Source organism: Saxophila tyrrhenica (genome assembly GCF_035928015.1).
Source record: "Saxophila tyrrhenica strain CCFEE 5935 chromosome Unknown scaffold_7, whole genome shotgun sequence".
Taxonomy (NCBI): Eukaryota; Fungi; Ascomycota; class Dothideomycetes; order Mycosphaerellales; family Extremaceae; genus Saxophila; species Saxophila tyrrhenica.
Genome location: NW_027041739.1, coordinates 723,470 through 750,454, shown reverse-complemented (window position 1 = coordinate 750,454; position 26,985 = coordinate 723,470). Strand labels below are relative to the sequence as shown.

At 56.8% G+C, this 26,985-nt stretch overlaps 10 protein-coding genes and 1 non-coding gene across 11 annotated transcripts; 6 read left to right on the top strand and 5 right to left on the bottom strand.

Moving 5' to 3' along the window:
• Positions 1-385: 385 nt before the first annotated feature.
• LTR77_005000 (uncharacterized protein) lies at positions 386-1,250 on the top strand (the record flags this gene model as incomplete). Its single annotated transcript, XM_064802249.1, has 3 exons — positions 386-669; positions 729-856; positions 925-1,250. The coding sequence occupies 3 exons, from the start codon at positions 386-388 to the stop codon at positions 1,248-1,250; spliced, it is 738 nt and encodes a 245-aa protein (XP_064659610.1).
• A 2,230-nt stretch (positions 1,251-3,480) lies between these two features.
• Positions 3,481-4,824, top strand: SUN4 (Beta-glucosidase (SUN); the record flags this gene model as incomplete). The annotated part of the gene is made up of 2 exons (XM_064802248.1): positions 3,481-4,731; positions 4,783-4,824. The coding sequence occupies 2 exons, from the start codon at positions 3,481-3,483 to the stop codon at positions 4,822-4,824; spliced, it is 1,293 nt and encodes a 430-aa protein (XP_064659609.1).
• Positions 4,825-5,809: 985 nt separating this feature from the next.
• STP22 (suppressor protein stp22 of temperature-sensitive alpha-factor receptor and arginine permease) lies at positions 5,810-7,604 on the top strand (the record flags this gene model as incomplete). Its single annotated transcript, XM_064802247.1, has 2 exons — positions 5,810-5,860; positions 5,910-7,604. 2 exons carry the CDS (start codon positions 5,810-5,812, stop codon positions 7,602-7,604), a joined length of 1,746 nt encoding a protein of 581 aa, XP_064659608.1.
• A 298-nt stretch (positions 7,605-7,902) lies between these two features.
• Positions 7,903-9,735, top strand: LTR77_004997 (uncharacterized protein; the record flags this gene model as incomplete). The annotated part of the gene is made up of 1 exon (XM_064802246.1): positions 7,903-9,735. One exon carries the CDS (start codon positions 7,903-7,905, stop codon positions 9,733-9,735), a length of 1,833 nt encoding a protein of 610 aa, XP_064659607.1.
• Positions 9,736-10,389: 654 nt separating this feature from the next.
• On the top strand, positions 10,390-11,823 carry LTR77_004996 (uncharacterized protein; the record flags this gene model as incomplete). Its single annotated transcript, XM_064802245.1, has 2 exons — positions 10,390-10,903; positions 10,931-11,823. 2 exons carry the CDS (start codon positions 10,390-10,392, stop codon positions 11,821-11,823), a joined length of 1,407 nt encoding a protein of 468 aa, XP_064659606.1.
• Positions 11,824-11,939: 116 nt separating this feature from the next.
• Positions 11,940-12,943, bottom strand: LTR77_004995 (uncharacterized protein; the record flags this gene model as incomplete). Its single annotated transcript, XM_064802244.1, has 2 exons — positions 11,940-12,803; positions 12,857-12,943. 2 exons carry the CDS (start codon positions 12,941-12,943, stop codon positions 11,940-11,942), a joined length of 951 nt encoding a protein of 316 aa, XP_064659605.1.
• Positions 12,944-13,670: 727 nt separating this feature from the next.
• LTR77_004994 (uncharacterized protein) lies at positions 13,671-15,090 on the bottom strand (the record flags this gene model as incomplete). Its single annotated transcript, XM_064802243.1, has 3 exons — positions 13,671-13,700; positions 13,753-14,939; positions 14,997-15,090. 3 exons carry the CDS (start codon positions 15,088-15,090, stop codon positions 13,671-13,673), a joined length of 1,311 nt encoding a protein of 436 aa, XP_064659604.1.
• Positions 15,091-15,864: 774 nt separating this feature from the next.
• POM1 (serine/threonine protein kinase, CMGC, dual-specificity) lies at positions 15,865-21,156 on the top strand (the record flags this gene model as incomplete). The annotated part of the gene is made up of 3 exons (XM_064802242.1): positions 15,865-15,958; positions 16,019-19,803; positions 19,867-21,156. 3 exons carry the CDS (start codon positions 15,865-15,867, stop codon positions 21,154-21,156), a joined length of 5,169 nt encoding a protein of 1,722 aa, XP_064659603.1.
• A 551-nt stretch (positions 21,157-21,707) lies between these two features.
• On the bottom strand, positions 21,708-22,509 carry LTR77_004992 (uncharacterized protein; the record flags this gene model as incomplete). Its single annotated transcript, XM_064802241.1, has 2 exons — positions 21,708-21,889; positions 21,957-22,509. 2 exons carry the CDS (start codon positions 22,507-22,509, stop codon positions 21,708-21,710), a joined length of 735 nt encoding a protein of 244 aa, XP_064659602.1.
• Positions 22,510-23,195: 686 nt separating this feature from the next.
• On the bottom strand, positions 23,196-26,026 carry LTR77_004991 (uncharacterized protein; the record flags this gene model as incomplete). Its single annotated transcript, XM_064802240.1, has 5 exons — positions 23,196-23,793; positions 23,846-24,665; positions 24,732-24,860; positions 24,924-25,543; positions 25,596-26,026. 5 exons carry the CDS (start codon positions 26,024-26,026, stop codon positions 23,196-23,198), a joined length of 2,598 nt encoding a protein of 865 aa, XP_064659601.1.
• Positions 26,027-26,769: 743 nt separating this feature from the next.
• LTR77_004990 lies at positions 26,770-26,870 on the bottom strand. The gene has a single exon. It is a non-coding gene; the product is annotated as a tRNA-Leu (tRNA).
• Between the last annotated feature and the right edge of the window lie 115 nt (positions 26,871-26,985).

The following is a 26,985-nucleotide window of genomic DNA, read 5'->3' as shown; positions in this document are numbered from 1 at the left end:
TGCACTGGTGGAGCTCTCATGCGCCAAGGCTTACCTCATTGCTGAGGTAGGATGACAGTTCGTGGGCGTGTACCTACACCGCCTTCGACAAACAATGCGTCTCTCTACCGTAAGATGACTGGATATTCTCATTACTTGACTGGAAGGACTTTGCCGTTCCACAGCTCCCATCGACATTTTCGAGGCGGCTCCGCTTTGGCTAAGTGGTTCACCGTCAATCTCTGCACTGATGATTCAGCGACTCTGCTTTAGCGGCGAGAAGAATTGTTTGCTGCTGCGCGTACAGGATGCTCAGGCCCGGGAAAGATGTATATAACGATACCCTCGTCCGCAGGTCTGACATATCCACGATACCACCTCCGCTTCCCAAGATAAACCATCCAACATGAAGTCCTTCACAGCCACCGTCTTCGCCGCAGCGACCTTCCTCACAACCGCCCTGGGTGATGCAGTACCATGGGAGCGCCTCAATAAGAACGACTCGATGCTGCTTATCCTCGACTTGCAGGTTGGTCTCTACGGCCTCGCTCGCGACTTTGACCCAAACGTCTACCACAATGCGATGATGGCTCATTCGGCTCTGGGCCAGCTGTTTGACATTCCTGTGGTCATGACCACGTCTGCTCAGGAGGGGCCGAATGGCGTGTTGCCGAAGGCGATTTTGGATATGTGAGTACATCCGGTGCAGGAAGGATATCTAGGGGCGCAGTGCTGATCATCACCTGAAGGTACCCAGATGCGCCACTCATCCAACGCCACGGCGAAGTCGATGCCTGGGACAACGAGGAGTTCCGCGAAGCTGTGAAATCGACGGGCAAGAAGCAGATCATCGTCGGCGGTCTCGTCACAGACGTCTGTACGTACCCACTCTTCCACCTGATCTCACCACACACGAAGCCCCGAAGTTCACACAAAAGCTCGTAGGCACGGCTTTTCTCGCCCTCTCCCTCCGCGCCGAAGGCTACTCCGTCTGGGCCAACGTCGAGGCCTCGGGCACGACGACCGAGCTCATCCGCAACACGGCCAACGACCAGATGGCGCGCGCCGGCGTCAACATCGTCAGCCTGTTCGCCATTGTCTGCGATCTGATGCGCGATTGGAGACACACGCCGGGTGCGCAGACGGTGCTGCCGTGGTTGGCGAAGTATTATCCGGCGTATGGGATGATTGCTGAGGCGCATAATGGGGCGATCAAGGGGCAGGGGGAGAGTGTGATGCCGGGGGAGGCGGTGTTGAAGACGCAAGTGTAGGTAGATGGCAGTGCAACTGGTCCGGGAGATAGTGAGGCTGATTTGGTACTGGAAGACAGGGCGCATCAGGAGTTGTGAGGATGCGAGCTGCTTCTTGTCAGGGTTTACAGAATATCATGTACTCTTTGCCCGACAGAATTGAAATCTTCAGCTGTCTACGATTCTAGGGAGTATTGTCGTTGCCGTCCTGATGCCTCGAGCGAAAAGCAGATGCGACTCCTCAACTCTTGGATCTTCAACGGTTCCGTATTCACCGCAATGGACTCCACCAACAGGCTCCCACCCTTCATTACTACAGACTGCAGCCTCTGAAATTCGAGGTGGGCTTTTCGATAGATCACAATGGTTCCTGCAACCAGTGGCGAGCTGTGAGGAGAATGACAGCAGTGATAAGCTGTCTACTGTACCGTAATCACCGTAATCGCCATAACAGTATGTACTTGTCTCTGCTCAAGGTGAGAGCCAGCAAGGCAACGGCTTACCGAAGATATCTGCCGCCGACCACTTCCCGCAAACAGCATGCAGCAAACAAGACGTGCGGCGTGGTGATCGCCGTTTCGCTATCATAGCACCGCTGGGCAGGAGGTGTAGTCGGTCTTGGTGCTTGGGACCTTGGAGCTAGTGGCCGCCGGGAGATTGCGCCTATTTCTTGAGTCAAAGTGCTGTGGCTTGCCCAGTAGGAGACGAGCTGCTTCATTAGATAACGAACAGATACGGTGATTATAGAAAAGGTTGCTATACGTGCATGGAAGGCCAACTCATCTTTGGTGACCTATGCTTTCGCAATTGCTGCTGCAGCTATGATGATCAACACGGCAGGGTCTCATTTCCGCTGGAGAAACGGTCGCGCAGGTTGAGGCCGATCTGAGATTCTCGACCAGCGCTTGGCTGATTTAAAATAGCACCAATGGAGCACGACATCCTCTTCTCGACGCTGTGCAACTGTTCGCCAGGAACAAGTCAGAGTATCTCGCTACATACCTCGAATGCAACGTGATGTCAGAGCTGCGGCTTGTTCTCGATCGATCCAGAGTCGCGTGCTTGCAATGAAGTGCAGGAGATGTTTGTTTTCCCTTCGTCTGCGGAATGCAGGGCGAGAACTTTTGCCCTGATCTCGACGAAAAGCTTGGCCGAATGCTAAATGGCACTACTGCAAGGTACGCCGATGGGCACAAGGATGAGGAAGACGCCGTTGACGCCTACTCCCACGCTTTGCCTCTCGAGTGATCAGGTCCGAGAGGTCTGTTGGCTCGACCACCAAGACCCCAACCTCCTCCACGTCCTCCTTGGCCTTCAGGAGGACAGAGAGGGGGTCGTGTTGCCAGGAGCGGTAGCACAGATTGCGAGACTCGACTGTGGAGCATGTGAAATGGTTTGCCAACGTACCAGACTGCTTGTTTGTGGAAGCTGAACGCTGGCAGCATGGCTGAGCAGAGCATGGGATTGGCGCCGTCGAGTTGTGTCCTGCTATCGCGGTCGTCTTCACTTATCAGACTGTTGAAGTGATGGTGGTGCTGGGGTGTAGTTGGCTAGACAGCTGTAGATCCCTCGCTCGTCAGCAGGAAGCGACGATGTGATATAGCAATCTCTCGTAGGAAGATGGCAGCGGGCGATAGGAGGAGGACAGGCGCTTGTGATATTCGAGTGATTTGCCTGGTGCGTCTGTGCGCATGTGTTTGCTGCTCGCACGCCTGCGCGCTCATCTCGCTTGGGAGGCTAATGGTCGGCGCTAGGGGTAGCCGCAAACCGTGGCATGGATCATCTTCCTCCTCTCCCTCTCGCCGTCTCTCTCTTCTTCCCTGCATGCATCGCGACAACACCGACACACACATGCTGTGATATCGTGCACTCAGCATCCCCCTCGCCATCCTAAGCCATTCCACCTGGAGCTTTAGACTCCAATTCACTCCTTGGAATCACGTTAGCACACCACAACACAGCTCACATTCTTTCACCACTCACGCGCGCCCAAGACCTAGCCTCTTAGCACCACGAACAGCAGCAGACCAGTCACGAGACTATTGCGACCGCGCGACAAGGACTTCGCAGCGACTAACGACACACCCTCAGCACGCGAAACAGCTTCCATTGTTTACCAGTCGACCTCGCCGGACTATCACGAGACCGAACAGCACCCGCCATCTTCATCGCATTGCGCAGCCGGCCTGAAAGTTAAACTCGACGTTTGCTCAAAGTATATCCACTCTACCGGGATATATCTATCTTTACAATGAAGGTCACTATCGCGCTGCTCACCGCAGCCGTGTCTGTGGCGACGGCAGTGCCGCACGTTGGACACAACCACCAGCACCTCCACAAGCGTGACGTGACGACTGATGTCGAGATCGTCCCTGGACCTACCGTTGTCGCCTACATCCTGGATGGCGAATCAATCTCCGCCGACGAAGTGCAGCAGGGCATCGCAAACGGCACTCTTGTGTGGGCAAACGGTGGTCTGGCCGAGAAGCCTTCCGCGCCCAAGACGACAACCTCTGCGTCGCCACCACCTGCGACCTCCTCAGTGGCCCCGGCTTCGTACGAAATGCCCTCATCCATCCCAGAGGCGATGCAAATGCCACACGGCCCATCACACGGTCCACCCCATGGTAAGCCTCATGGCCCGCCAAGCGATTACCCATCCGGCCCACCTTCTGGCAGCCCCTGGAGCAGCAGCGGCGAGGGTGTCGACACGCCCTTCCCGAGCGGCGAGATGAGCTGTGACGAGTTCCCCTCTCAGTACGGTGCAGTGCCAGTCAACTGGATGAACCTTGGCGGCTGGATCGGTATTCAGACTCCTGGCTCGTCGTCTGGTGGCTATGGCGACATCCACACTGCAACCGACGGAGGCTGCAACGAAGGTTCCTTCTGCTCCTACGCCTGCCCACCTGGCTACCAGAAGTCGCAATGGCCCGAGACTCAGGGTTCTACCGGACAGTCAATCGGCGGTCTGCAGTGCAAGGGTGGCAAGCTCCAGCTAACCAATTCCAAACTCTCCAACACCCTCTGCATGAAGGGCGCCAGCCAAGTCGACATCCAAGTGAAGAACACACTCGGAGAGCAAGTCGCTGTCTGCCGTACTGACTACCCCGGCACTGAGGCCGAGACTGTGCCACTCGACGCCCAGCCCGGCTCGACCAGCCCTCTGACCTGCCCTGACGCCGACAGCTACTACATGTGGCAGGGATCTCACACCTCTGCGCAGTACTACGTCAACCCAGCGGGTGTGTCTGTCGAGAACGGATGCCAATGGGGCAGCGCAGGCAACCCATGGGGCAACTACGCACCGCTCAACCTTGGTGTCGGCTACAGCAACGGCGCCGCATGGTTGTCCATCTTCCAGAACTCGCCAACCACGGATGTCAAGCTCGACTTCAGCGTTGAGATCATCGGCGACGGCGTCAGCGGAACCTGCAAGTACCACAACGGCCAATACTGCGGTGGCGCCAACTACGACGACTGCAGCAGCGACACGGGATGCACCGTAAGTAATACCACATCTTTAGACACTCTCACCGCTAACATTATATTGCAGGTATCTATCAGCTCGGGCACAGCAACCTTCGTCTTCTCATAGAGCGGTCAAGCAAAGACACTTCCAGCACGCTATCCTTCGAACGGCATATTCTTCTGGCGTGCTCCAAGCATCTCTTAACCCTCACGACGAATGGACTGTACAATGATACCCGGTGCATATTCTCGGTTTCTCAGATCGACACGCGACGACACCTCTCCAGCAAATCCGCACTGGCTGTGCTGGCTGGTCCGCCGCTGTCGATCCTGCTCGACCATGCTTTGATTGTTTTTGCGCGACATTCGTCTTGACTCGCCGTTCGAGCCGGTCGCTTTCCTGGAAGTTGCGAAACACCCGCCGCGTCGATGCCGACCGAGTGCTTGCACAGCTGCGAACCTCTCTTATCTCTCGTGCTTGAAGTTTTAGTACCAGTCTTAGCGGCTCGATCGCTGCGGAGGCTTCGAAAGGCGACGACAACATGACCAAGTGGGAGATTGCAACTGCTACTGTCGACTCTGGGTATTAGCGAAGTGGATCTGGCGCTGAGGAGGGTCTACAACTGCGGCAGTTACTCGAGCGTGGAAAAGGCGTAGCAGCTTGCTGAATTTGTACATAATGTCTTTTGAAGCTAATGTTAGTGTTCTCTCATATGGCTTCCTGGCTTTCCATTGAGTTGTCGTTGTCGATGTCACATGTAAATCTGACCTGCCGTGTGTTCCCTTGCCTTACACAGCGGGTGTAGGACTTGTATGGAGTACTTCAGCTTGCTACTCGCGGTTCTCCGCTCGAAGCCTGCCTTCTGAATAGCTAGTATGTCGTGCAAAAAGGCGTTGTGGTTGAGAATGGCCACAGACCATGCATCGTGAAGTCGCGTCTTGACCTCACCTCCACACTTGGCGGGCAGGCTTGAAGAACACCACTTTTACCAGCTCGTGTGACGACATTAACGATATGATGAGTTAAGAGCTGACGATTGCGAGGGCCTCTTGATGCGATGCTATTCTCTCCTACTGCTTGAGCGCGCTGAGCAATCTCTTCAAGAGCGACAATGGCGCAAATCCCCGAGAAAGTGCTTGCCTGGTTATACCGAGTCCTACATGTGTGCTTATATTCCATGATACTTACGCGGATACTAACATAATCTCCAGGAGTATCAAGACCCTCAACGAGCCTACTCAGACGCTGTCCGAACCCTCACCGCATACCCAACGCTCAGCCCGCGAACCGAAGTCTACAACTACGACAACGGCAGCTCTGCGCTCCTCCTCACGCTAGCAGGAACCCTACCTGTCAATTTCCGCGGCAGCACCTACAGATTTCCAATCCAGCTATGGGTTCCACAATCATACCCACAAGAGCCTCCAATGGCCTACGTAATACCTGGCCAGGACATGGTGATACGACCCGGACAGCATGTGAGCGTGGATGGGAGGGTATACCACCCGTACCTTGCGGACTGGGGCAGGATTTGGGATAGGGCGAGTATTGCTGAGTTCTTGGAGTATCTGCAGCAGGCTTTTGCGAAGGAGCCGCCGGTTATTAGTCGAGCGCAGCAGCAGCAGTATCAGCGACCTATCGGGCAGTCGCAACAGCAGCAGCAGCCTGGCGCGAGTCCCGCTCCGCCTTCTTTGCCGCCGAAACAGAGGATAGGGAGTGCAGCGCCGGTAGAGACGGAAACGCCGCCTCCGAGGCCACCTAAACCAGGTGAGGAGCCTACGGCTGCTTATCCTGCGCGGACATCTTCGAGGCAAGCATCGAATGGTGGTCCGCCGCTGCCTCCTCTACCTCACGAGCGCCAGCAAAGCGGCCAGTATGTGACGCCGTCTAGCGGATATCAACCTGGATATGGCGGTCCTCTGCAACCAGTACCTCCTGCGATACCTCCAGATCAGCATCGGAGTGGAAGGCTCTCTGGTCCGCCGCTCCCGCCAATACCTGTGCAGCAAGGTCTCCAGCAACCACCACATCAGCCTCAGCGACCAGGCTATGATCCAAGTCCTGTGTCTCCGGTGTCACCTATCAACGGGTATTCTGAGCTCGCTCAACCAAGATCGATACCGCAACAACAGGTGCCGCCGCATCAGTATCGCCAGCCACCAGGCCCACAACTACCCCAACAACAGTACTCCCAGTATCCTCCCCAGCCGCAAGCAATGCATCATCACCCACAACATCCGCAACAATACCCTCCTCAGCAGCCGTACCCCCAGCAATATCCGCCACAGCAAAAACCACAACCGAAGAAGCAGCCACCGCCAGACCTCCTTTCGGATCCCTTTGACATCGCATTATCAGGGCCGTCACCAGGATCTCAAGCTCCAGCACCACCCATCCCGCCCAACCCAGAGAAAGAACACCTCCTCCACGCCATCTCCGCCTCCCTCGTCCAACAAGCACAACAAAATGTCAACCAAAGCCTCTCCGCCATGGCTCCTCTCCAAGCCCAACAACAAGCCCTCCGCGCCGCTCAAGACCGCCTCGAAACCGAGATCCGACAGCTCGACCAACTCGACCAAACTCTCGCATCGAACGAATCCATCCTCCGCCGCGCCATCCAAGACTGCGACCGCACTATCTCTACAGCAAAGACCAAGCCGCTCCCGCCTATTGATGATGTCCTGATCGCGCCTACGATGGTCGCGAATCAGCTTTGGACGCTTTGTGCAGAGGAGGCTGCGTGTCGGGAGGCGATGTACGTGTTGCAGAGGGCTGTGGATCGGGGGAGGGTGAGTGGGCATGATTTTGTGCGGCAGATGAGAGCGCTGGGGAGGGAGCGCTTTTTGAAGATGGTGTTGGCGAGGAAGTGTGCTAGGGGGTTGGGGCTGGAGGTTAAGGGGAGGTGAAACACTCGTTTGGAGCCGGTCAGTCCCAGCCAAGCAACAAAGCATCTGTACAGCATTGCTTGCGGTACGTACAGAGGTGCACGGTGAGGTCATGCTGCAGATCCTGTCTGCTGATGCAGACGACGAGGCTGGGCCAAGCTTTTCTGAGCCTTCCTCTGGAGGCTGTGTAGCTTGTCGTCTACAAAACTTCTATTATCGCCCCCGAACACTCTCCCGCAGTCTAACACTCATGAGGTCGAGAGTTCTCGGTCATCCCCGCTATCATTACCACTCGTGCAAGCTGAGAACGCAAACCCAAATGGACTCCTACGGTCGACATCGTTCGCCTGCCTGGGATTGCGCGGTATGCATGCACGAGGAGGGACGTCGCTCCAATGCAGGTCACTTTGCACTTTTTGCTGACGTCCTCCGCGACTCGGAGAATCGGCGGAAGTATAGCACCTTGGACGAACGCGCCGCGACTGATCGAGAACGATCCAACAGTGACCTGCTTCATCACAGAGTACGCCAGGCCGATCAGATATACGCCCCTCTCAGCGACTCCCAGTATCGGGTCCTTGGAATACTGCCTGGCAGCTTCGACGGTCCATTACGAAGCCAGCTCTACACCCGCGAGTGCAGTGATCTTGCCCCATTCCAGCACAATGCTTCCTTCGACGCCTTGTCATACTGCTGGGGCCAGCCAGTATTTACCGAATCGATTGAGTGCGATGGAGTGGTCTATCCCATCACAGCAAACCTCGACAGCGCTCTTCGGCACATCCGCAGCGAGCACACGACAAAGTTACTATGGGTGGACTATCTCTGCATAAACCAAACAGATCTCAAAGAGCGCTCTCAGCAGATTCGGAACATGGGCTTGATCTTTGGATCCGCTCGCACGGTCGTCGCATGGCTTGGAGACGCTGCGGAGAATACTGAAGCGGCTGTCGTCTGCCTCTCACGAGTTGAAAAGAGGTCAATAGAGTGGGATCGCACGTGTGAGAAGCACAAGAACGTGGTAAAGAGCGGGCTCGGCGAAATGCTGGGTCGTCCGTGGTTTCGACGGCTCTGGATCAAGCAGGAGGCCGTTGCTGCTGGCAAAGATCATCTCAGATTTGTTTGTGGCCCATGGCAGCTCTCTCGGTCAGCGCTCGCTCACGCCGCTGCTGGATATGCATCTTCGAAGCGAGTCAGGCGAGCACGTCACTACCCTGTCATGCATAACAACGATTCGTTCTTGCCCAACCCATTCGACAACATGCCAGATTTCAACAGGCATACTTTAGCCAGTGCGATGCACGTCGCTGCTGGCAGTGAGTGTGGCGACCCGCGTGATCGCATATACGGGCTCTTGGGCATGGTGCAATTCCCAGCGGCCAAATCCACAAAAGCGAGTTTTCCTGACGAAGCAAACCTTGTCGTGGATTACACTCGATCGCCTCTCCAGATCATGCAAGACGCTATGGAATACTCGATCAAGGAGCAAGGAGGCTTGCGCATCTTTTCCGTGTTATGGGCTGGAACTGCCAACAAAGGTGTTGGTGTTGTCTTCGGCGGGAGCATTGGTGATGCTGCCCTGCCTAGTTGGTGTCCGAATTTGGCCCTTAGTTGGGTCTGCCGACCCACAGCTAACGCTGGCTATAGACGTCAGTGGGCGCATTTGTCTCTTCAGACGACAATAGAGCAGCCGGGCATCTTGAACATACAAGGGGTCATCATCGGCGGCGTGCAAGGCGATCAAGACCACCCTCACCGATTGTTTCTACGCAGCTGGTTCGGTATTGCATTAGCGAAGGGGATTCAAGAGGCCATGGTATCACCTCCGTGGGGTGCACCGATATCTAGCGTCGAAACAGTGCCGTTGGAGCCCAAGACAGGCGATTGGGACGTCCATCAATGGCTGCACGACCACGATCCTTCACCAAGGACCCTCGACATCAACGATCGCCTGGTTCTTGTAGAGGGCAGCGCGGCATTGTTTGTCCTTCGTCCGGTGGACCATGCTAAACTGGTCACCAGTTTCGTGGGGTTGACATACCTCACGGAGCCCACTAACGTCGAACAAGCCGAAGGCCTGGAACCCTCGCTGCGACTGCTTCTGCATCAAGCGGAAGAGGCTGGCGAGCTCAAGCATTTCAAGGTGGTATGAGATCATGCTGCATGGTGGCTTGGGGTTGCAGCCTTGCCATTTGCTCGCAGCCTTGTCGGGGCTGTGCTTCCACAGCAGTATCTACAAGACGATCCCCTCTCCAAAGTTGACACTCCTTTTGCTATTCCTAGCAGACACCCGAGCAACGATGTACTCGTGCCAATGGATCCTACCGCCCAGAACCTACAGTCCGGTTCGAATTGCCTGCTGTGCAAAACGAAGGACGTCCAAACAAACTGCGCAGCCTTACTTGCAGGAGACTCTTGCGAACCGGGAGCCTTGGACCCACGGACGCAGGCGAATCAGCTATACAGTCCCATCGCCGACTCCCTGATCCGAATATTGAAGTTGCCATGCAGGAAGACTTCGAGCTCGTTGTCTTGCGAGCTCCTTGTCGTTGACTGCGACAGTCGCTTTCGGCGCTTGACGGTTCGGGGGACCGGACTTGAGATACAGTATGAAGCGCTATCCTATTGCTGGGGATCGACAGGAGGCCGGGCCATACGTTGCAATGGAGTGCTATATCCCGTTACTGCCAATCTGTATGAGGCTCTGCAGCACTTGCGGCGAGCAAAGGAAGCGAGGTTGCTCTGGGTGGATGCTCTCTGTATCAATCAAACAGACGTGCGAGAACGGGCGCGGCAGGTCCGGAAGATGACGGAGATATTCGGACGAGCACATAGAGTTATAGCATGGCTGGGACGTCATGCACATGACACCTGGACGGCCCTTCGCTGGACCAGTCTAGCTTCCTGGACCGACAACTCGGCTTTCCGAACCGTCATGCTTTCAGATGGCTGGAAACCCACCATCACCGAGAAGTTGCGTAACACACACCACGAGCAGGTGCTCCAGAATATGTGCGAAACGCACCAGACGTCCGCTGTCACTGGCAGCCGCGACATTCTGTCACGATCATGGTTCAAAAGGCTGTGGATCAAGCAAGAAGTGTGGGCTGCAAATGAGCTAGAATTTCGTTGCGGAACCTTTCAGTTCTCTTGGGAACAGCTTCAAAGGATGGGAAGGCTCTTTGAGCTCATGGGACAGCAGACTGCTGCGCGCTGTGGAGAATCACACAGCCAGAGTTCCTCTGAGGATCCCTTCCGCAGCTTGGATGAGCCGAAAACGCAGCGAGTCACGAGACTAAAGACCACCTACGAATCTGGCGGTAAGTCATTGGTGATACTTCCCTCAGAGGCTCTTGCCAGAGCATTGTGGTCCACCGCGGGAAGCGAATGTAGCGAACCGCGCGATCGAGTATATGCCATAACAGCGATGGGAGAGGTCTGCGGAGGGGAACAAGCATTGGAAACCGGTTGCATAAAGTCGGCCAACAAACTGAAGCCGTTCGCACGACGCCCATTCCTTGTGATCGACTACAAAAAGTCAATCAGTTCCGTTTTCCAGGACATTGTGCGATACGCCATACGCATAGCCATGTGCCTTGATGTCCTGGCCGTCTTGTGGAGAGGCCCAGGTGGAGAAGAGTTTGGGGTGTCATTTGGCGGAACAATTGACGACGAAGAGCTACCGAGCTGGTGCCCCAACTTAAGTCAGCCACTACGGCAACGCGTCCCATACGATACCAAGGTTGAATCCTTTGCAAGACCGTCGACACGATGTATCGCGCCGTCTGAGACTGAACCCAACGTGCTGAGATTGCTTGGCGTCACGATTGGGAACATCTCCGCCACCCGCAGAAATGCTCACGTCGTGCTCAACCCATCGTTTCGCCAGCAGCTGCTGGCATCTCGGAAGTCTATAGTGTTGCAAGTCGTCGGAAGGTACTCACTATGGGATCCCGAACAGTCGCCCGAATGGGCGGACTTGGACATCACCCCGTACTCGTTCTCGCCCGACTCATCAGGAATGAGGGCGGAAGACGTCGTTGTGGGAGTTGAAGGAAGCGAAGCACTTTTCGTGCTGCGGCCTGCGGATGGCTCTGATGGCTATTTCACGCTTGTCGGGTTGACTTATGCCGACGGGCGGAAGGGCCAATCTGATGCAGGCACTCTGGAAGATGCGATGCCGTGGCTCCTATGGGATGCGAGGATTTGCAATGAGCTCGAAGAATACATCGTTGTCTAGCCCATGAACTACTGTTTGAAATGTCAGAGAAACACATCAAGCAGTCGTACATCTACCCCCCTACCACGCTTGACCTATCCTTATGATACCTCGTCTGGTTCCCAGTACCACAACCATCACAAACTCTCATCCTCCCCCGCCAGCGCAGCATCAACGTCCCTCGACATCCTTAGCGCTCGCAGATATCGTTCCTGATATTCCCCATCCGGCGAAAGACTCCACGGCGAAGCTGGACGGTGCCATGTCAGTGGTGTGTGTAGCGTTTCATCACCCCCATTGCTGTCGGTGTTGCTGCTGATGTTCGTGGCGCTCATGGTGCGGAGGTGAAGGGGCCTGGGGAGGTTGCGACGGGATGGCATTGGAGTGGTGTAGGTCGGTGAGCTTGCGGCCGAGGTTGACTTCGGGGATGACGCGGGCGAAGGAGAGTCTGGCAGGGTTGGAGTGGCGGTTGTGGCAGCTGGCTGATCTTCCGGCTGGGTCTGCCGGGTCTGCTCCTGCTTCGGGGCGCGGGTGTCGAGTGAAACGTGATAGACCGCAAAGTCTTTCTCGTTGGTTCCAGGTAATGCTGTAGTCCACTCCGCAACGCCCCAACGGCCGAAGCAATGCTCATACCATGCCGGCATCCTGGGGATCGTGGTCGCCGGAGAAGGCGAAACCGATGGGAAGAGCACATCAGGAAACGGGGAGTCCACCCAAGGCGAGCACGGATACGGCAGCCCAGTCTTATGGGAGCCAGCATCCTGAAGTGCGGCAAAGAAAGGCGGCGACGCCATGACTGTAAAACTAGCCAGCGGACTCTCGATCCCCATCTCCACCCCCGCGCCTCTGGCGTATTGTCCGAGATGGCCACTGAAGCCGTGCTCGTAGCCACTACCAGAGACGAAACCGAGATCAAAGCCTGGTGTCCATGGAGTCGAGCAAGCCGAACAAGCCGAACCGAGCACGTGCGCCAATGTAGACGCAGCGGTCTCGAATCGGTTCTAGATATCGCACAGCATGCAGCAACCGCGCATCAGCGTAGTGAGCCCCCCACCATACCCGCCGTCGTCAGCGGAGGAGGGAAGAACCGGGCTATCCAGAAGATCTGCAGGTAGATGATATACCGCCTCCTCATCCCCATCCGTGTCCCAGTGAATGTGCGGTGCCGTCAACGGCGAGACACCCTCCTACACCCCCTCCCTCTCCCCACAGCAGCCCAAATCCGCCTCCACGCCTAGCCTTCCCTTTGCCCAGGCGGATTGTTTGCTCGAGAAAGGATCCTTCCATCTTGGTGACCCTCCCACACCACTCTTGCAAACACGCCCCACCCTCGCAAAAGGCGGCGGCGTCAACGGCGGCGACGGAACGGCAAAAGGCGGCGAGGGAATCGAAGGCACGGGTGCGGGAGATGGGTCGATGAAGGGGGTTGTGGGTAGGAAGGTCCGGAGGCAGTGTTTGTGGTTTCGCTTGTTGCGGTTCGAGGGGGACATTGTTTGGTTTTGGATGGGTTAGAGTGTGGTTGATGGTGTGGGCGGTGTTGGTGTGCGGAGTAGTGCTGGATGGTGAGTTGGCAAGGGGGGCGGGGGATTGAAGACCAGCTTCGAATTGAGGAGAGGTAGAATGGTGGATTGTCTACTGAGAATGGAACAAATTGTGGTGAAGTCGAATGCTTGTTACTTATGTCGTTCTACGCTTCGGTGGTCTTGGTATTCGAGACTGGGAACTTCGACGAGACAGTCGTGTCTTGCTTCGCGTCGTCTCGGATTGTCTCTTCAACACCCGTTCGAGGCTTACATGTCTGAACCTATTGAGCTCGGACCGGCTCCATTGTCTCCGATGGTACGCGGCAGTATTTCGTCAGAAAGACATCACCCACGACCGACCTTGAAACTCAATATCTGCAACTCTGGTCAGTCAAGGTATCACCCCATGTGCTAACGGAGTACTCACATCATTCCTCCCCACCCCCACCACCTCATCCTCCCCCACCCGCACACCCCCCACCGTCTCGGTAAAAGCCAACGGCGCATCCCCCATGACCTTCCGATACACATCCCCCACCGTACTGCCCTTCCGCACCAACACACAATCCCTGAAAACCGCCGCTCGATCGCCCCCTGAGCCCGCCTCCCCGCTGCCAAAGGAGCCGATGTTCCGCACGGGGAAGACGGGGACTAGACCCAGCACTTCTGAAGCGCGGGACAGGACTTGGTTGACGCCGGTGCTGCCGAAGCGGAAGAGGACCATGTCTTTGAGATTCTCGATGCGGGTTTTGAGTTTTTCATCTAGTTCCTTCAAGTCGACTTGATCGGGTGAATCGCCGTTGTCGAGCAAATCCTCCCTCGTGTCGACGAACTCAGAGCCGGGGATGTATTGCACGAACCCCTGCTTCACCAGTCTCCGCAGGAAGACTTCGGAGATGGCGGAGCACAGCACCAGTCGTTCGGGCGGTTGCTGCTTGGCGATTTTGGATATATTCTTATCGGCGTCTGGGTGGTCGATTTTGTTCAGCGCGATTACTGTAGGGAATTTTTCATCGACGAAGGCTTCCACGACGAGTTGGATGGTCGCGTCGTCCCAGTCTTGCAGCGGTTGTTTGAGGGCGAGACGGTCGAGGGTGCGGGCGATGATGGCGCTGTTGGCGCCGTAGCCGGAGAATTGGCCTTGCAATGTCTCGACTGCTGTTGCTTTAATGGCGGTATGGCGGCGTTTGACGCCACCCCATTTTTGCATGAGGTTGCCAAATACCCACCTCACGATCTCGTCGCGCAGCCAGGCGATGTCGACACTGGGATCGTAGCCGCGGGTGGCCTTGCCTTCTTGGTCTGTAGTCCCGCTAACATCTACCACGTGAATGAGGGCGTCGGCATGGCGGAGGTCGTCCAGGAATTTATTCCCCAATCCCTTTCCCTGATGCGCTCCAGGCACCAAGCCAGCGACATCCAGCAGCTCTATGGGCACCGAGCGCGTGCCTTTCTGGCATGCGCCGTAGTTGGGCTTACATCTGGTCTGCAGCGGCGGAGGATCTGACGGCGAAGGCGGGGTGTTGCCGGGGAGTATTGTGCGGGAGCATGCGCAGGGGATGTGCAGATAGCCTACCGCTCTGTTCGGATCGATAGTGGTGAATGGAAAATTGCCTTTAGATGAGTTAGATAAGTGTTGGTGGGGGGAGGCTCACGGCCAGGCTGGCGCACCTACTTTGGCGGTGGTGTCGGTCAGGCTGTTGAGGGTGGTGGATTTGCCGGAAGAGGGCTTGCCGACGAGGGCGATGAGGGGGTCGCGAGGCATGGCGGGGCGGAGGGGGTGGAAATGGACATGAGTAGTGGTAGTGGTGAGGTGCGGAATTGAAGACGGAAGTGGGATGATCGCCCTGTCTGCCGCCAACCTTAATCGCGGGGGCTCAGGGGTGCATCCCGGCGAGCCGTCGTTGCCGGGCGAGCTTGCAGCACCGCAGGCATGAGGTAGGAGGAGGATGAACTCATGTACAACCAATTGAGACGGAAGTCTGCTATCTGATAGTGGACGTGTTGTCAGCAACCAAGTCAAGTGGTGGCGGCGATTCAGACAGGGGTCAAGGAGAGACGATTGCGCCAAATCCAGATTGCCCTGAGGCTTGAGCGTGGTGCTTGCGCCCGAGCAACGACCACGGTCTGTGCGCTACTGAGAGATACCCTTCCTACTGTCGACTCTCCACGCCGGGGGAGAGACCCTCGTGGACACTCTGGTCCAACCAACACCATCATAACTACCGCCACTCGAACCGGTATACTACACATCGCGACCGGCGGTGTGACATGGCTCCTTGATCCAGCCGGAGCTGAGATATGACCTGAGGATATACAAAGCGACATCTCCCTTCCACAAGCCATGCTGGAGCGACGTACAACTCGGCCGCGATAGTCCTGAGCCGATCTGCGGAGAGTATCATTGGGGAGGCAGTCGAGCGCGTGGAACAGCCACAGACTTGGAAGCAGTTGGGAGTTCGTGGGACATTGAAGGTCACAATCCGAGACCTGGTTTCAATTGCCCCTCTTCTGCCGACAACACCACAACACCGCCGGCATGGACGCGGCTACTCGCTACCCGATCCGTGAACGTGCCGGCTCCTATCGAGACATGGACGGTCAGGCAATGCCAGAGGACTCTGGTGGAGAGTGTATGTATCCGGAACACATACAGTCGCAGGATGTGTATACTGACTGTCGTTTTCTTACAGCGGAGTCCAACGTCGTCCGTCGAAAGTTCCAACGCACCACCACCGACCCAGAAGCGACCTCGAACCAGGGTTTCCGCAAGCCTTCTGTACCAGCGTCAGCCATGCGTGGCAACCCCGAGCGTGCGCCCAGCTTGAATCAACGGCGGAAGAGCACACTGCGTGACAACATAAGGGTGCCGAGTGGGCCACGAGAATACCCTACAAGTCCTGGAAAGCAGAGGTTGCCGAGCTCGGGTCCCATCGCGCCTTCCGCAAGTGAGAATGCCGTGCCGACCTCACGCTCCTTCCTGCCGGCGCTCAACACCGACTCTTACCTCACCAATTCCAGACTGGCAAGCTCACATCAACGGCAGGGCAGCTATGGCAATCGCAGAGCCGGCTTCCCGAACTCGTCGACTGAAAACCTCACTGACCAACAACCCATTCCTACTACGCCCAGTCAACGAACACCTCTCGGTGACGGCCTCGACTTCCTGCCTGACGTCAACTTTGATGACTTCCAGACCAGCATCAAGAACTACGACGGCTCCAGTCCACTGCTGAACGAGTTTCCTTCTGTAAATGGTGGGAGGATACTGCCCAGAGAGGAGCAGGCAGGTGGAGCAAGAGGCGGACAGGCGAAAGAGCAGAATCAATCAGCGAGACCTGACATTGCGCGGACACAGAGCTTGCGGCAGAGATTGGCCAACGGGAGACAACCTTCTGGAACACAGCAGCCAATGCCCAAGGAGGCTGCTCAGTCTTCAGTGTCGTCATTACGAAACAGGCGGCAGAGCTCGATAACACAGACAGCCGCCAGTGCAGGGCCAGTCCCAGCACCACCGACAACAAAACATCCTCGGAAGTCTGTTGGCCCAGGGCTGTTCACAAGCATGGGAAGAGGTGCTTCAGGGCAGCAGCAGGGCTCGAACACCACGACTACTACGCAAGAGTCACCGCTGAAGTCTGCGCTGTCCCGGACAAACAGTCTCAACAAGGCCAGACGCACCACGATTCAACCATCAGCTTCAGCAGGTGCAGAACTGCCCCGTATGTCGACCTTCACAGCGACCACACAGTCACGCCAGAACAAGGTCAAGAGCTTGCAGCCTCCGCCTCATGACTCGACGACGGACAATCCGAATACGCCAACAGGCGGCAAGTCATCGAAAGCAAATCAGAACAGGTCACAAACACCTTCGTCGTCGGGCGGCGGCAGACGGCAGTCCATGGCTTCTGGAAGAGCATCTGGCCTTGGAGCACGCACAATCAGTCCTACAGACGCGCGACGGCTGAAGCGGATGAGCATGGCACCTCCAATGCCTGGCAGCATGCCAAAGTCACATACACCAACACCACAGGAGGAGATACCCAATCCTCTCCACAGCGAGGCAAAACTTCCAGATCTTCCACGTTTCGCTCAGCCAAGTCCAAGCCTTATACCACGAAAGACTAACAGTGCTACGCCATCATCTGGCGGCTCGCCCGAAGGCAGGCAGTATCCGAATGGCGGCGTGAGCCTGAGCTCGAAGTCTAGCTATCAGTCGCTTCTGAATAACAGTCTCAACGGCTCTTCATCTCGGCTACCGACACCAAAGCCTCGAGGCGGCAACCAACCTAGCTCAGCGATGGGTCAATATGGCGACAACTACGAGGAGGGTGAGCGAAGTGAGCTTGTGCCTCCGGTACCTGCTATACCAAAGGCGTTTGAAAGTCCTAAGGACTTCGATCAAGCGCCATTCTTCTCATCTTCTCTACGATCTTCGCAGACTGGTAACTCTGATGCAGCTATGGACAGTCAAGCGTTGCCGGCTCCTCGCTTCCTACCAACACCAAGAACGAGTTTCGATGTACCTGCTGAAACACCCCGAAAGCGCTCGGGAGAGATGGCTCGACCACAGAAGCACATCAGCACGCAACCCAATGGCGCAACGTCCGCCGTACCTCCTCCTTCCGCTCCCCCGGTTTCGGCTCGAGCACAGCCAGATCCGAACGGGCGCAAAAACGCCAACTTGCAGCCACTACGTCTGCCGCCTTTGAACATGCATTCATTTGGAACCCGTCCCCTTCATAGCGCTTCCAATGCGCCACGTCCGAGTCACGAAGTCGATTCGAGGGACGACTGGATGAACTTCGCCACCCCGGAGCCGAAGCGTAACACCAAAACGCCTTCGACGCCCATGACAGCCTCGAAAGCCACTTTCTTCTCCCGGCGGCAGCAGGAGGACGCCAACAAAGGCCTACGGTCCTCGAGCTCGCACTATGCTCTCCGCGATGTGATGGGCATGGACGACAACGGAAACATCACCAAGTTCTGGGACGATAGCGACGCTGACAACGCTGGTGTACCGATTCCGAATGCCAAGCAGAGGAGTGCCATCACGCCTTTTGCATCTGGATCTCTGCCAAAGGTCAGTGGAGAGTACGCGCGCAACGGCCTTCGAGGACGACCGAGCGGAGAGCATGCTCCGAGTGCGGACGAAGAGTACGAGAACATGCTTCTGCAGAACTCCAAGCCAAGAACGAGAGCACAGACGAACGCTACTATGAACTCCATGAAGAGTGGACTCAGCGCTGACACATCGGCAATGAGCATGGACTATGTCGAGTCGCCGACGGATTCGGTGAAGAAGGAAGCAGAGAAGAAAGAAGGCACGGGCGGCGGACTGAGGAGGAAGCTCAGTCTTGGCTGGAAGAGGAGCAATAGCAAGGCTGCTAATCACGCCGACTACAAGAACTCGCCGCAGCAGGAGCAGACTCCAACTGAGAAGCCGGAGAAGTCCAGAAGCCGGTTGCAGAAGCGTTCGACGAGTGGCAGTGGTGGCGTCAACGCGAACGAGATGCCACCGCCGAAGCTACCTGCGAGTGCTACATGGACGGGCGAGGTGCCTTCCCTACCTTCTTCTCAGAGGCCGAGTATGGACACCAACGAAGGCGGCGGACGCTTCCACATCAGGCGGAAGAGCCAGGTGCCCACTAGTGTGTCGAACGCCAACCTCACGAACGGCAACGAGCAGAACCAGCCACCGCAACAGCAAGCTCCTCCACACGGCGCTCCCACTGGTCTCACAGTCAAGACCCGAAGCCAGCACTCCGAACAACCGACTCCAGTCACCTCTCGCGCCAGCAGCTGGGGCAATCTTGGCCAAACTCTCCGTCCTGGTGCGAAACCGGCTGGCCCAGTAGGCAATCGCCACAAGCCTTCAGCATCCAATCTCTCCGTCTTGAACAAGGACAAAGATGATCTTGCTGCCGACGACGAAATGCAACGCCTCTCCCGCAAGCGCAAGGACGTCGACTCCGCGGCTCGCGAGAGCGAGGAGCTAAAGAAACGCGCCATTGCTCGCAGCCCAGTCACCGCCGAGCGCGTCCTGCACGACCGCAGCTTACTCGGCGGCGCCGCCCTGAACGTCTTTGAACGCGGCGAGATTGTCGACTACGAGGCCGACGGCATCTACTTCACCGGCTCCAAGTCCGCCCGAAAGATCATCGGCAGTCTCGGCGGCAGCGGGATGGCTTCGCTGACTTCTTTGACGTCGGATGGGAAGAGCAGTTCTGCCGCTGGCTCGGGGAATAATTTTGGCTATGATGATGAGAGGGGTGATTACAACATCGTGATGGGCGACCATCTGGCGTATCGGTACGAGGTGGTCGATGTGCTGGGGAAGGGCAGTTTTGGACAGGTGGTGAGATGTGTGGATCATAAAGAGGGAGGCGTAGTCGCGGTGAAGATTATCCGGAATAAGAAGAGGTTTCACCAGCAGGCGTTGGTGGAGGTGGGGATATTGGGGCGGTTGAGGGAGTGGGTGAGTTGATCCCTTCATCCTCTTATCAAGTGTGCCGACATGCTGACATTGATGTGTTTGTAGGACCCCGACGGCAGCAACGCCACCCTCAGCATCACCACCTCCTTCTACTTCCGCTCCCACCTCTGCATCGTCACCCCTTGCCTCAGCATCAACCTCTACGAGCTCATCCGCTCGCACAACTTCGCCGGCTTCAGCCTCCCCCTCATCCGCCGCTTCTCCCGCCAACTCCTCGCCTGCCTCACCCTCCTGCACACCAAACGCATCATCCACTGCGACCTCAAGCCCGAGAACATCCTCCTCTGCGAAGCGCGCAAAGCCGACGTCCGCGTCATCGACTTCGGCAGCAGCTGCCGGGAGGAGGAGAAGGTGTACACGTACATCCAATCCCGCTTCTACCGCTCCCCGGAGGTTATCCTCGGCAGCCAATACGGGCTGGGCATCGACATGTGGTCTCTGGGCTGTATCCTCGCGGAGCTCTGGACAGGATATCCGATTTTCCCCGGCGAGAACGAGCAGGAGCAGCTGGCGTGTATTATGGAGATCTTTGGCCCACCGGACCGGCATTTGGTGGAACGCTGTACGCGGAAGAAGTTGTTTTTTGATTCTGTCGGCAAGCCGAGGGTTACGGTGTCTTCGAAGGGGAGGAGGAGGAGGCCGTCAAGCAAGACCCTGGCGCAGGCGCTGAAGACGGAGGATGAGGCTTTCACGGATTTCATCGGCCGATGTCTAAGATGGGACCCGGAGAGGAGGTTGAAGCCGCACGAAGCGATGAATCATCCTTTCGTCACGAACGCGCCTTTCCACCACGCGCGCCAGGGTATTCCCGAGGAGGCACGCAGAGCTGCGCGCTTGCGGAGCCAGGCTGCTGTGCCTGCTGCTGGTGCTGCGACGCAGGCGGCACAGAGTCCCGTCAAGGGGAGGGGAGCGGCGAGCGCGGGTTTTACCGCCACGACGCCTGCAAGGACTAGAGCGCTGCCGGAGACGCCGCAGACTGCTGTACGCACTGGTGGCCAAGGCGTGGCTGCGATGCAGGGGAGTCCTTCGAAGGGTGCTGGTGGTGGGCCAGTGGGGAAGAGACATTCTACCATCGCCGGCCCAGGCGGCCCTGCGTCCTCGACGAATGCGAACGCAGCGGCTATGGCAGGGAGTAAAAGAGCGAGCAACGGGGCGGTACTGGGCGGTGGTGCTTTGCTGGGTGGTACGCAAGGGCAGGGGCAGAGGGGGGCGAGTGGATTGCCGCCTCCACCGCCATCAGCGCCAGCGCAAGTGCAAGGGAGTTTAGCGCAGATGGCTGCTGTGCAGAGTATGGGGAATGCCGGTGTTGGTGGAGGAGGGAGGTGGAGAGGCTGAGCGTGAAACGATGGGAGGCCAGAGAGATTTGGAAGGCAGATTTTGCTTTTAGGGGATGCATCGAGGCGCTGGCGCTGGAATTATCAGCGACAGGCGAGGTCTTGGAATCAGTCCGAGGACAACGCATGGCATGGGATTGCATGGGATATGGTGCGCTGCGAGGGCTTTGCTGCGCTTTCGAGACGAGAAAGGAGGGACTGTACAGGGGTATGGGTACCAGACGCTTATTGCCTCTCGCTCGCTCGTGTGAGTGGAGCAGGCGATCGGTGCAGGAGGTGAGAGGGTAGGGAAGACGAGGTAGTGAGATATGTGAGATACCCTTTCGAATGCAAGATCAACACATTTTGTGCAATGCATTGTGCAGTGAGAAGTGAGGTTGATGTGTCTGTCCATTACTTCGTCCATCATATACATATACATGTCCCATGCCCAGTGGTATCGTGTCAACCGGGCCTTGCATCCCATCCGTCGCTCATCCCATCCCGGGCCATCCCATCCCAACCCAAAACGCCCATCCCCACCCCTACACCATCAACCCAAGGTACACAAAGCTAAATAAACATCATACCCACCCCCAGCACCCCCAACACCCCTCCCGCCCCCAACTTCCTGCCTAAAGCGGCGGCATTCTCCACCTGCGTAAACGCCGGCCCGATGCTCGAAAGCTCCGTCGTCGTCGAGGCCGCGGGGATTAGTGTGGTTGTTGGCGGAGGGGCTGAGGGGGCGTGCGAAGCTACACTACACATCAGCACTGTGTTCACAAGTTTGAAACGAAGGGGGATGTGGGTAGGATGACTTACGCGGTGGAGCAGAAACCGGTCCTTGGGTGTAAACCGGATGCTGCGAAATCGAAACGGCCGGCTGCGCAGAACAGCACGGCGCTACCGCGGAAGGCGCGGGTCCTTGTCCAGGCACGGGGCCCGAATATCCCGGTCCAGAAGAATGTCCCGGGGCCCACGAGGCGGGCTGCGAGGGCGCCCATGAACCCGCCGCTGAGGCCAGAGCGGAGGGCGCCCATGAACCGGGTTGTGAAGGCGCCCATGAGCCTGCTTGTGAGGGAGCGGGAGCCCAGGACCCAGCGGCTTGTGAGCCGGCTTGTGAGGCCGCAGGCGCTGGTGCCCAGGAACCTGCTGCTGCTTGTGAGTGCCCACCATATGATCCGTCGTACGCACCTGCTGCCGCGCTTTGGGCGGCGGGGACGTAGCTTGCTGCTGCTGCTACGGGGGCGAAGCTGGGTTCTGGGATTCTTTCTTCGAGATCTGCTGCTGCTGTGGTTGCGGTGGTGAAGGGGAGGAGGGGGAGGGAGACGGAGAGGAGGGTGATGAGGTGGAGGGGGGAGTTGGGGAGAAGCATGATGGATTTTTGAGTGGTGGTTGGAGGGTGGTATGGAGTGGATTTGGACAGAAGGATGAGTGTGTGAGAAAGTTTTACCGTTGCGTTTGGATGGCTTCGTTGATGGTATATACCTGATCTTTTTAGGTTGGGAGTGTTGTCGCACTTGGGTTGATTGGGAGACGTGCCGTTGTGATGTGGGCAGGGATATTGACGCCACTTTTCCGCCCCATGTCGATCATTTCTGCGAAGAACCTGGGAGATGTTGTATATTACAACCAGGTACATGTCTCCACAGTGATGAATTGCGACAACATCTTGGTCGGCTTAATGTTGAGATGGTTGTCGGATGCTGGTCCGGAGGGAAGACAGAACAAGGTCAGCAGACATCGGGAACAGAAGCCGAAGAATTGTTAGGCCCCAGGCTGCCACACCATCATCAGCAACACTGCTGTCACAATAGTCACGAGCGCATCAAGGCAGTCGTACGATCGGTACAAATGTGAGAGAGATGTATCGATGTAATGATTTACAGAGTCTATCCGACGTCCACGCCCGTCCGATCTCATGCATGGGGGTATAATGAGGTGCGAAGCAACAATCTCAGCCTGAACATGTAAGGCACCAGTCCTGAACCTCCTGACTCCACCTCCAACGCCCTGTTCCCTTCGAATACACGCACTCCATCTCATCCCCAACAAAAGAAATTAAACCTGCCCCTGCCCCTGCGCCTGAACCTGCTGCTGCAAGAACACGACACTCTGCCGCAAATTCTCCAGCTCCGACCGCATCTGCTGCATCATATCATCTTTATGCCGATTCTGCTCCTCTAACCGCTGATTCTCGTGCCTCAGAACCTGATACCGTAGATCGTCCACCCCCTCCGAGGCGCTGCGATCGCTCATGCCCTGCGTCTGCGGGTACTTCCTCCGCTTCTGCGCGGGCGAATCCGGGTCCTCGGGGTCGATTTGTGTGTAATATGGCGTTTCGACGTTCTCCACCGGATGCGGCATGATGTTGTCGTCGCGTTTGATTTGCGAGGGACCTTGGGATTGCGACTGGTTCTCCTTGTTCTCGTGCACGCGCCGGACGTGCTCGTTGAGGTTCTCCTTGCGGGTAAAACCCTTGCCGGTGTGGCGTTTGCAGTCCACGTGTGGGCAGACGAGTTTGGATTTGGGGCCGCCGTGTTTGTTGTGCACCTCCCGTTCGTGACGCAGGAGGCCGCCGGAGTAAGTGAAGCCTTGGAGTTTTGCGCACTCTTCGTGAGGACAGCGATAGGGGCGGTCGTGCTTGTCCATGTGTTTGCTAGAATTCGTGTTAGATCATGTGATGATATGATAGATGAATGACAACTCACCTCCATTCACACTTCCGGTCAAAGATCAGACCGGCGCATTCTTCCGAGTAATCGCATGCGAATTTTCCTTGCGCATTCGTAGGAGGGTTGCCACGCTTGATGGCGATGTTCTTGATAGGAGGCGACAGATCCACTTGCGACGAAACCGACCCAGCGCGACTTTGACCATCCAGGTTCGGTTGCACGGCCATGTTCACAGGTGCGGCAACATATCGCATGCTTTCGGCTGCCATTTGTTCATGAGATCGTTTTCGTGAAAGCTGCTCGCCCATACTCGCTGCCTCAATCGCGTGTGGACTCCGAGGTGGCGTATTCTGCATCTTCTCGTCCGGTGGATGCATATGCGGATACTGTGCGTCCAGCGGGCTCAGATTAGGGCCGTAGCGATTGTATGGCGATTCTCGTAAGGGGAGTGTAGAGGCCGATGAAACAGACGTAGAATTGTGGTAGGCCTGAGGCTGCTGATGTAGAGCCGGAAGGATTCCTGGGTCGGTGATGAGTCTTATGCCTGGGGGAGCAAAGTTGCGCGAGTGCGGTGGCAAATCTTGCGCCTGGAATTGCTGCCAGCTGGCGTCAACGAATTGCTGCCCAGGAGTCGCCTCTGGCTCCCATTGCTCAATGTCAGCTGCGTATGTGCTGTCTGGGAAGTTGGAGCCCGATAGATGATGGGAGGCGAGATTTTCCTCAGGCAGCACTAAGGTTTGCAGGTTCTGGTGGTGCTGCTGCAAGTAGGGGTGGGCGCTAGCGGGAGGCGCAGCAGAGTACGAGTTATATGCGGTCACGCGGTGCGCCGAGGCATGTGCAGCCTGGTCAGGTGGACCTGCGGACCGCTGTGAGCAAGACTGTGCGGAACAGGCACAACCGCGTGCGTCAGGCCATGACTCACCCGCAGACGTGAAGGGGACGTTCAGGCCGCGATGGTGCTGTGGCTGAGCCATGTTTGGGAAGAGCGAATGAGACGTTGGCGTGGAACGTGGCGAGCGGGGATCAACGGCCGGCTGCAAATTCACTTGAGCTGCAATTCCAAACCAAACATTAGACACCGACATATATTGCTGCTGACCACCAATGCACTCACCTAGATGGCAGTAGTTGCTTTGAGGTGATTGCTGCTGCTGCCGGTTGAAATGCTGTAGCACCGATCCGATCTGTGCCAGGGCCGCTGGACTGAGCGCTTCCGGGAAATCGTACTGCTCGGAGAAGTCATAGAACATCCAACACACGCCCCAGAGTACAGCAAGCGACGGTCGGATACTCCAAGGCCATGTGGTGCTCAGCGGATGTCGACTGTCTGGGAACTCAAAGAACCAGTTCTCACAGTGTCGATTCTGGTCTCGCTGACATTCCACCAGTTGCTTCTGGACGAGGTCGACGAGCTTGGAGACGAGTAGACGGATCAGCTGGTCTTTCAGGCAGAGGAGGAGGTGCTCGAGGTTGGCATTGACGGTTTCGTCGAGGGTGAGGTCGAGAAGCTCGTTGCCTTCGACGAGTGTCTTGACGCCGGCACGGGATCGCGTTGGACGACGGAGAGTAGAGAGTAAGTCCTTCACGACAACCAGCAGCTGTATCACGTCTTTCAAGGACGGTCGCTCGATGTGGAGGTCTGCCTTGCGTGTGAGGAACAGTTGGTGGTCCTTTGCAACGGCGATCAACGACCTTGACTCCGAGTTGGCTGATCGTTCAAGCTCGTCGAGCAACCTACGACCTTGTTAACCTTGTTCTATTCAATTCGACAATCACATGCACTCACCATTGAACGCTCGATGACAATGGGTCCTGGTCCTGCTCCCCAGCAGTGACAACAGTAGCACGCTTCCCTTCCCCCAGCTTCTCTCCGCCCTCGTTGGCGGGATACGAACGCTTCCGCGACCGCTCAGTAGTCTTGCGACCCAGATACCTGTCAATCTCCTCAAACGCCTGCCGTTCCAGGCCCTGGCAGAACGCTTTGGTAGTCCTCTTGGACGTAGCTTTCTTGACCCTGCGATCGGACCTCACACGCTTCCGCACCCGCGTGCGAAACGTATCCAACAGTCTCAGCACCTTGAACGTGACGTACAGGCTCGGCGAAGACGAAGACGTCGTCGTAAGTTCCGGCGAAGGCGATGACGAGTGCGAAGGCGTGCGAGCAATGGGCAGGGGACGCGACGCGGAAAGGGTAGATAAGAGCGAAGGCGAAGACATGATTGCGCCTTTTCCACGCCGACGCCGAGGAGGGCAGCGCGAGGATTTGAAGGGGGCATGGGAAAGGTTGAGTGCGAGGAGGCGCATTCGATGGGCTATGTAGATCTAAGCTGGTGGGCTGCGACACCTGGGGCCGTGAGGGAGACAGCACCTGAGGCGTGGTGCCGCTGCTACCATTCCGGTGAAGGAGAGGCGGAGTCATTGGGGGAGGTTCTTAGACGAGGGAGGTTGCCTACGCTAGAGGGGAGAGCTGTCCGAGTCCAGTGAGCAGGTCAGCATGAACTGTGCTAGTTGGCGGCCTTTTACTGCAGCCACCCTAGGGTGCAGGTGTTTGGTGATGCAGATGGTGGTTTAGAGGTGTTGTAGCCAATCCCCACTGTCAGCCTAGCACAGCCGCCTTCATCCAATATTTGCTTCGCCTGCGACGGTTTCTTTTTGCAGGCTGCGAACGCTTCGAAATGCCTCATAGCACTCGACCTCATCAGACAGTCAAGAGGGAGAGCAGCAGCCTTGTTGTGTCCCAACGAACTCCACCGTTGACAGAAGTAAGATGATGTCTGGACGAACAAAACCACCGTGGCGCTTCTCACCGGTCTGTAACTTCCATTGACGCGCCAGCTGCGCCCCGCAAAAGGAATGTTGGTTCCTGCGATGGACTCCTCGTGCAACATGGATGTATACAATCGCCAAACGTGAAGCTACATTGTACACAGCCATAGCACTTCAAACAAAGCAAAAAATATTGCTGCGGACGAGGTTCGAACTCGCGCGGATCTCTCCAGTAGAGTTTTGTAGTCAGGAAACGACTTAAATCTACCGCCTTAGACCACTCGGCCACCACAGCGAAGACTGTAGGATAGAATCCATCCAGCTGTTGCTCGAAAGAGCAGAGCGGGTGTACCCGCGCGTAATATGTTACATCACCTTGGCGCCCGAGCTTATGCCGGAGCCAATGTTTT